This window comes from Linepithema humile, chromosome 8 (assembly GCF_040581485.1).
Source record: "Linepithema humile isolate Giens D197 chromosome 8, Lhum_UNIL_v1.0, whole genome shotgun sequence".
Taxonomy (NCBI): Eukaryota; Metazoa; Arthropoda; class Insecta; order Hymenoptera; family Formicidae; genus Linepithema; species Linepithema humile.
In genome coordinates, this window is record NC_090135.1 from 6,292,112 (window position 1) to 6,301,177 (window position 9,066).

Genomic DNA, 9,066 nt, shown 5'->3' on the forward strand with positions numbered 1-9,066 from the left:
TGGCTACTCGTTATAAATTAAGCGTTTCGGAAAAACAGCGATTTTTTCTAGGTGAAACCTAGATGTACTTTCATTATCAAGAAATACATATTAACTAAAGGAGTTGTGAGTTTGATATATCGGCGATTTCCAATAGTGAAGAATCGCGCACCATATAATATGAGAGAAACAACTTTTAATTTATGTATGACAGCTCTGTTCTCAGATTGTCCATGTAATCAAATAAAGGTAAATATTTATATTACTTTTCGTCCTACAACTTCTGATATTTTAAATTTGTTTTTGCATAAGCATAGAAATATTCAAAATATTTTATTTTATATTATTTTATTTTTGACAAAAATTATTTTCTTGCAAGTTACATATATATTATACATTCCCAGACATATTTTGTACTTTGAAGTCAATTCTTTCTTTACTATTCAAGCGAGAAATAACCTATTAATCGACGTTAAATCGATGTCTAATGTCTAAATTGACGTCAAAATCATCGATATTGCATCGTGTTGATGTCGACTCGACATCAATTCGAAAAGTTATTTCTTGTTAGTTATTTCTCGCTAGATATAAAACATTTATAGTTGTCAAATAATTTTCTATAATTTATTGTGAATCAAAGAAAGCAAATATCTGCTCTAACAAAAATTTGCAGTATGAGAAGGAATAATTAAATTAAATAAATATTACTTATTATTATTAAATAAACGGAGATAAACCGAGAAGCCCATAATTTGTAACTTGTCTTCTATACTCGTCTATTCGTTTTTTAATTTTTCTTTCAACAGCATCAACTAGTCGCTCTTCTTTCAATTTAGTTTTTACGAATGCAGGTATCTAAGACAAATTATTTCGATAATATCAATAACCTAAAATTTTTTTGCCCTACAGTTTATGAGAGCATAAATTGTGGCGTTAAAGATAATCAGTTGAAATATGACATATATGTACATGAAAAATTAAATAAAAATAAGCTCAATATTTAAGTAGCTAAGAAATGAGTGTTAATTCAGTTAGAAAAATATACCTTTTTTAATTGCTCTACAGCATGTTGATGCGTAATAATAACTATAAACATTGCAATTATTTCAGCTTGCCTGCAAAAAAATAAAGCAATAAATACTATTATTTATAATAAAAGGCAGTAAGAATAAAAAGACGCTGGTGAATAAAAATTATAAATATTTAGAATTATTTACATAAATATACAAATATATTTGTAAGAAAATTATTATTACGTGTTGGAGATGAACATAAGTGTATTATCATCCAGATTTTGCAAAATAAAATCGCAAACTTTATCCTTTCTTGCATGCCTCGCAACGGTAAGAAGAAATATATAAGCACGTGTATTGTTGTGTTGTAATAAAAATTCATTAATCGAATTCAGCATCAAATAATTAAAAATAACTACAGGATTTTCACTGCAAGTTAAATATTCTAAAAATTTTATATCATTAGGTGTTGCTGTCCATTTCTTCCATACAGCGTGCCAAATGGTGCTGTTTGCTGACACCAAACCATTACAATACATCCATCCTTTCCATTCCGATTGCGTTACAGAACTGCGTTACCAGAAAAAAGGATTTCTTACAAAAATTTAGCTTATTTTATGATAAAATAATTCATCTAGTACAGTATTTGATGTACAGAATATAAGTATACATAATGCAACAAAAATTGTTTATATAAATATTGTGGTTGTACAACATCTTACATGCCACTTTCAGAATATAGATCTCTTGTCATGTGCATATTGGCTACTTCTCTGCATTCTTTGTTTGCAATAATACATGCCCATTTTACGGCCTCCTCTCTTAAACATTCGGTGAGATCGCTTTCGTATGATCGTGATTCGTATTTTATTCGATCCAGAACTCCACTCAATATTTTTTCCATCTTTTCCTAAATATTGGTATGTAATATAAATTTTAATCTACTGTTATATTTATAAAAGATATGTATGTGTATTTATACACGTATAAATTTATTTTAACTTTCTTTATGTACAAAGCGATTCAAAATAACCTGATGTTCTTGAAATATTATATCCTTGAGCGATTTTTAAAACAATTTTTTTTCTTGCAAAATTTTGTCCGAATCTTACACGCACTGTGACTGCGAAGTATTTCACGTTCCTCTTATGATGTGTTGCACAGTCCGTGCTTGCTCGATGTGCCGGACTCACGTGTGTACAAGCAACGAATTATTTTCAATTATGTCTCAAAAACTTATCTTTGAACAAAATTTTGTTAAAAGGAAATTTAGTTTAGAAATCGCTGAAGAATATGACATTACAAGGACATCAGATTGTATTGAAGCACCTTGTACAAATAATATTTTGATGCAATCTTTATAGAAATTTGCTATTACCTACCATTACGTTGTTAGCATCTTTAATTGAAATCAGAACAGTCATATGTTCAAAAGCTTTAAACATAGAATACCATACCACATAATTCGTTTCTTGTGACAAAAATGCAGAAATGTTCCAAAACGTAACATAATCAATTTGTTTATGTATGAAGAAGTGAAAAGCATCATCTATAATTTGAGCCCGATTAAGAACATGTATGTTGATATATTTCGTAGAATTCATGTATTGCACAAGTTTACGCCAATTTTCAATATCGTAATTAACACGATAGTATCCTATTATAAAAAAAAAGTTTTTATCATTAAAGTTTCTTGATATAGCTAATCATAAAATAATTTCTAATATCGCTTTTTGTGAAACAATTCCTATTAATTTTTTTATAAAATGCTTTGAACAATTTGTTATAAAAAACTGTAAGAGCGAATAGCGTGAGAGTGTACGAATAGTCTGAGAATTTGTGCTTACGAGTGACACGCACAACTGTGCGAGTGCATGTGTCACGAGCATTAGGGTGCATAAGATTACAAAAGCAAAAAGATATCAAGATAAAACATAATAAGTGTAATGTTTTACATTTACCTATTTTTTGTAAATTGACTATAATCCAATCATCTTTATCCAACATTCCCGATAATGTTTCCAATCCTTGTGGTGCTATCCTTAACGAATTATTAAGATAAATGTCTTGAAAGTTCATGATTGATTTTGTTGTATATGTCACGAATGCTGAGAGATGTTCTGTATTCTCGGCATCATAATCAAAATTGAGGTATTCGAATATTGTCAAGTTTTTCAAATAACTACGTGTCACGTATAGTACAGGATAATATTTTTCCGTTATTTTATCAGATATAAGTCTTTTTATAAAAGATTTGCTTGAATTATCTGGATACGTATGTAAGACAATTTGCATAATGTTCCATAAATTATTTGTTTGATTATATCTGCAAAATAAAAAATTTCTATAAGAATATACACTATGCGAATTTTTAGCAAAAATTTTTTGTTTGCTTAACATAAAATTATTATTTAGTAAATTAAAATATTAATTTATATATTTGTATAATTATATTATTATATATTTGTATATGTAGTAATTAGTAATATTAATATAATTGTACATAAAAGATATATAGGATATATCTTTTTGGATTTGGAAAATTTTTTTTATCTAATCTTATATTTGGGTAAATTAAACTTATTTTTCATATAATGTATTTCGGTCAATTTTATTGCTTTCTTCACGGTATGATTTGAAGGATTTTATTAAGGTGTACATGTAAATTGACATAAATAAATTGCACTTTAAAAACAAGGAATTGAATTATATCTATCTAATTCTTTATAAATGCTTTTTATAATGCTACACCAAAAGAAAATGACATTACTTATTTTATTAGCAATATTAAACAATTTTTTATATTATTTAACAATTTATTGCAAAATTTTTTCTATTTATAACACGTTCTATAATTTTTAATAAATACGTCAGTTTCGGGACACAATTTTTTCGAGCCGAATTTTTGTGTGCTTTAGAAAAACGGTAATTTATTAAAGGTTAGAAATAATACTATCAAAAATATAATACCATTTAATAAAGGGCAGTGTCTAGTATATATAAATTTTTATTTTGAGTTTTTAACTAATTGCAAGAAATCATTTCTAAAAATAAAATGGTATGTCGATATGGTGATTTTCTTTCAAAAATAAAACGTTCTGTTTACAATTGTTTACAGTTATATAACTTTAAAATCACTCGATATGTTTGAGATAGTATACAGGGTGTCTGGCAATAATCGCCCCACCGGTCATGTACAGGTAGAGGAGGTCAAATCGAGTAGAAAAGTCCTTTACCATTTTTTGATTTTTGTAATAAGTACTAAGTAATTAACGAAAAAAGATTGGTGAATCCGTGCAAGTAAAGCGCGCGCAGAGAGAAGGACATCCCACTGCTATGCGATCACTAGGCGCGCGATGAAGCGTTGGGAGGAGCGCTCTACAAATGACAATGGCAACATACGAGCGGCGCGTAACGCTAGATCCTTGTGTCCTAGTGATCGCGTAGCAGTGGGACGTCCTTCTCACCGCGCGCGCTTTACTCGCGCGGATTCGCCGATCTTTTTTCGTTAATTACTCAGTACTTATTATGAAAATTAAAAAATGGTAAAGGACTTTTCTACTCGATTTGACCTCCTCTACCTGTATATGACCGGTGGGGCGATTATTGCCAGACACCCTGTATATTCTTTTGAATTGTAGATTTTTAAATACATCATTTTTTTTTAAATATTCAGTTTATGTAATTATTATCTAGCGAAATATATTAAAAGATATTACTTACTGTTTGCTATTAACATATGTGCGGATACCAGTCCAAAACACATCAGCAGTTAACTGGTGTAATGTGTGCCATATATTGGATGCTGAAACAATTAAAATTATAAATTGCTTGTCAAGTATATATATACTTTGATACTTATATTTTTAAAAGTTAAAATATATTCTTTTATAATAAAATCTATGTATATCAGCACAATGTATTTTAAGTTGTATGTAGATCAGTTTTTTATTTCTCTTTTCATAAAGTTTAAAAATTTGCATATTATTCAACAGTATTATTTAATTATATTTATTTTAACCATTTGTAGGATTTTACTTATACTTTGCCAACTTACACTTTATATGATCTGCAAGATAAATAAGTGAACTTTTTGTATTTTCATTAGAAGGAGTATCAAAAAGAAAAGATTCCCGTTGTGTTTCAACGATAAATAAATTCATTATGTCATAATCCGAAAAAATCTGAAAAATTTTAAATAATGAAATAAATATTTAGACAACAAATTGCAATTTAAAGCAATACAGCACGACTGATCGTTGCAAATAAACTTTTTTTTATCATAACAATGTTTATTAAATAGTTGTTAACGACAGAAATTTAATGAATACAATTTCTAACATTCACGTATATGAAACAGAACAAACTTTTAACAGATTTATTTATTTATACGTGATGAATTCAAGTATATAGGGTTTAATCATCACTCTATGTTTATAAAAACTTTGAACAATATAAAAAGTTATTAAAATTAAAATTAGCACTTTAAATAAATATCTCGCTAATTTTTTCTGCCCAGCAATTTTGAGGAAAGATCATTATACTGTCTTCATGTAGCAAATGTTTTTCTTTTACTTTCATTGAAAAATATAACACAAAGTTAATAAGTTAATGTAAAGTATGCAATTTCTGTTACAAATTCATAGTGTCATATGTTTGCTAGATGAATTTTTTTATTTGATATACAATGATGAAAATTTAATCATACATATATTTGTATCAAATGCAAGACGAGATTATATGTCCTCGGTCTCAGAAAGTAACATCAATGCACACATATACACACATTATAGATTATTATGATTTGTTTTATTATGTAGGAATAATTATTATAAACTAATTTGAGGAAATAAGAAGGGAAGGGGCTCCGCACAAAACTCTTCTCCGAAAGATATTGGAATTGGGTAGAAGATAAGGTTTTCTTAAAGGTGCAGAAAGAGAAAGGCAGAACACTTCTTCCATTCTATTCACCAAATTTAAATAAATAAATCTGATAACAATAAAAGTTTGTTTCATTAAACATCGAAAGTAACATAAAATTACATTTTATTTCAAAAAACTACTTTTGTTAATAACTTTTTACTGAATATGAGCGATGATTAAATCTTTTTTCTTGTTACTCAGAACAATTGGCCTTGGTAATACAATATGTCAAAGTTACGACAATTGGATCTGATTGTGTAAATCTAATATTTACAAAATCTAATATTTACAAAATATAATATATTAATAATAAAAATTTGAAATAACCTGACGCAAGATGTACGTTGTAAGAAATGTAATAAATCCTCTTTTTGACCACAGCAACACATCATTATACCAAAGAGATACTATTTGATTTGTTATAAGACGTGCCACTTTTAATTTATGCCCAATGGGATCTGATTTTCCGTCATGAATAATATCAGCTTCTCTAAAAAATGATTTCAAATATGAAAAGTGCATGGACAATGTTTGCTGTAATTAAACAATTGATTAAGTTTTTATATTGTAGATATAACAAATTATTACAAAGCCACGAATGAACTTTTTTATAACTGTTTTTTACAAAAAATGTATTTGATATTTTTTAAGCTTAATCTCATAAGAAGTAGAAATAAAGTGACTTTTAAAAAGTTTGTGCTATTATGTAACTCTATTTAACTATGTAATTTATTTTACTTAAACGGCGTAATATTATCTGTTTATTTATACGGTCACATGCAGACCTTATTTCAAAAAGCTGGGAAAGAGAAATTTTGTACATTTTTCATAAATAACTTTACCGATAGAAAAGAACATTAAAATTTGGAAGACAAGAACTCTGATAAGTTCCGACAAAATAACTGATATAATAAAAGCTTTAATAGTAGTCGCTTTATTTGTACAACTTATAGCACACAGTTATTTTTCAAGCTTCTAAAACTAATGCTAAAATAAAATCTGAAATGACGAAAAAAATTATTATTTCAATTATTAATCTGAACTAAAGGTAATGATATCTTTTTAATGTGACGCAAGTGAAATTGTATAGATTTCAACTGTTTCCTAATTTCTACATTGTGACATAAAAATATGTATATCTTTCAGTTTTGAACTTATATTATTTGATAGTTTTACATTTTTACATTTTTACATATTTACATTTTTACATTTTTTATTTAATAATCATTTTTGGTCAATTTATTTTAGTTTTGAACATTACCTGTATAAAATTAGTCCCCTTGTCTCAGTGGTATTGTGTTGACTATCCCAGAATGCAACGTAGTCTATTTTTGGTAATTTGTTTACAGTATTTCCAGATTTCAAAAATTGTAGAACTTGTTGGGCAATACATTTTGCCAATTTTAAACGGTTTGTTACATTTCTTCTACCCCAAAATGTGACATTTGCAACCGAAGTATGAATGATAGTGAATACAGTTATTACAACCTTTATATGTCGAATAAATATTGAAGGTGATTTCTCAAAATGTGTCCACATCATGTCACGTTTGTCATCATTTTCTGTCGTTTGTACAGGCATATTTGATAAGGCTGTGTAATTTTTATGATGCTTGATAGAAATTTTATAGGTGGCATTAAATGCTATCTTGTCCCAGCATGGGAATAGTTGTTGAGCAGTCATTACATCAACACCTGTCGCATTTAATCTATCATATTTACACAATATGATAAATATAAAATTCTCAATATAATTATACTCAAGGATCGATTAAAGATAAACTATAAAGAATAGACTAGAAATGTTGGATTTCAATAAAATTGAATCATACTTTATAACACTGTACCGATTGTTACAAATGTACCAATTTAACATATGTTTCTACATCTTAGGATCAACAAATTTGAAATGCAGTGTTGAATACATTTGAGTTCTATTATGTCTATTTTATGTAATACGCAATTCTTGGAATGTCATCTGATTTATAAATGTTTTTAATAAATATTTGTTGAAAAAGATGTTAGCGAAAATAGTCTTTATAGTATAATTTTTTTTCAAATATTTTTTTACTCACATATTATCCGGAGTTTTATTAGAGTATGAAAATGCAGAGATGTATTTCTTGTCATTATTTATGTGACGCATATATGCCATTATTAAAGTGTATCTTCCAGGTGATAAAAATTTTGGTAATTTTGGCGTATTGGTAAAATCAATCGTAAGCATGCTCCGTTCATAAATAAATGAATAATTTGGAATATAAATTTTTTCATTATGGTGGTCTTTATACAAATCAATTTTAAATATAGCGAAGGTCACTGGATGCATAGATATCCCAGCAAACACTGAATTTAACTGCAACATAACATGAAAGTAACATGTAATGTAACAGATGTTACACGGTATTTATATTACATTAATATAAATTTCTTTTTTAGACGCAATATAATAGCTATTTCATAGCTGTTACATTGCTTTGTTAGCTTCTCGTTATTTAAAAATAGAAGTAATGTAACATAAATATAACATATTATACAACAAATGTTATATTGATTTTATATTAATGTTATGAAACCTGTCATATAACAATTATTTTGATATTGGTAAAGAAATTTGTATTATAATGTTTCTGCAATAATTTAATTTATTATTTTCAATTACGCGGGATTTATTAGTCATTAGCAGAAACCGGATACGGACTCTAATGTAAATAGCTAATATTACGTTATTTACATTAGGTTATTTAACGGTACTAACGGTATACAGCGCGCGCATTGTCTTCTATGCGCGCGATTGGCTCGTACATTTTATTGCGCCGCGTGCATTGCTTGTACGCGCGCAATTGGACCGTGAGAGCTACACGACACTTGCGCACGCGTGCTTTGGTGATTGATATGAAGAAGCATTACAATCATGAGAAGGAATCAACCTCGGCGTCAGCAGGATCATCGGCCATTTTTAGACCGTTCAAGAGGACGACTATTGGCATCGAGTCCAATGTATAGAATCCGAGGCCGGACTCGTCACGGTTTTCTTCATCGACGAGGGATACAAGGAGCAGTACAAATCCAATTTGCTGCATCCCTTGGAGAAGATATTCTGCATCCTTCCTGCTTAGGTGACGCATCTGGGCGACACAAATCTATCTGGA

At 28.4% G+C, this 9,066-nt stretch overlaps 1 protein-coding gene across 1 annotated transcript; it reads right to left on the reverse strand.

Annotated features, from left to right (window-relative positions):
• Positions 1-333: 333 nt before the first annotated feature.
• LOC137001763 (aminopeptidase N-like) lies at positions 334-8,264 on the reverse strand. Its single transcript, XM_067360897.1, has 11 exons — positions 7,990-8,264; positions 7,177-7,623; positions 6,243-6,405; positions 5,050-5,176; positions 4,716-4,797; positions 2,954-3,318; positions 2,375-2,649; positions 1,715-1,902; positions 1,236-1,562; positions 1,025-1,094; positions 334-834 (listed from the first exon to the last, which is right to left on the reverse strand). Exons 1-11 carry the CDS (start codon positions 8,241-8,243, stop codon positions 697-699), a joined length of 2,436 nt encoding a protein of 811 aa, XP_067216998.1. The 5' UTR covers positions 8,244-8,264; the 3' UTR covers positions 334-696.
• Positions 8,265-9,066: the final 802 nt, after the last annotated feature.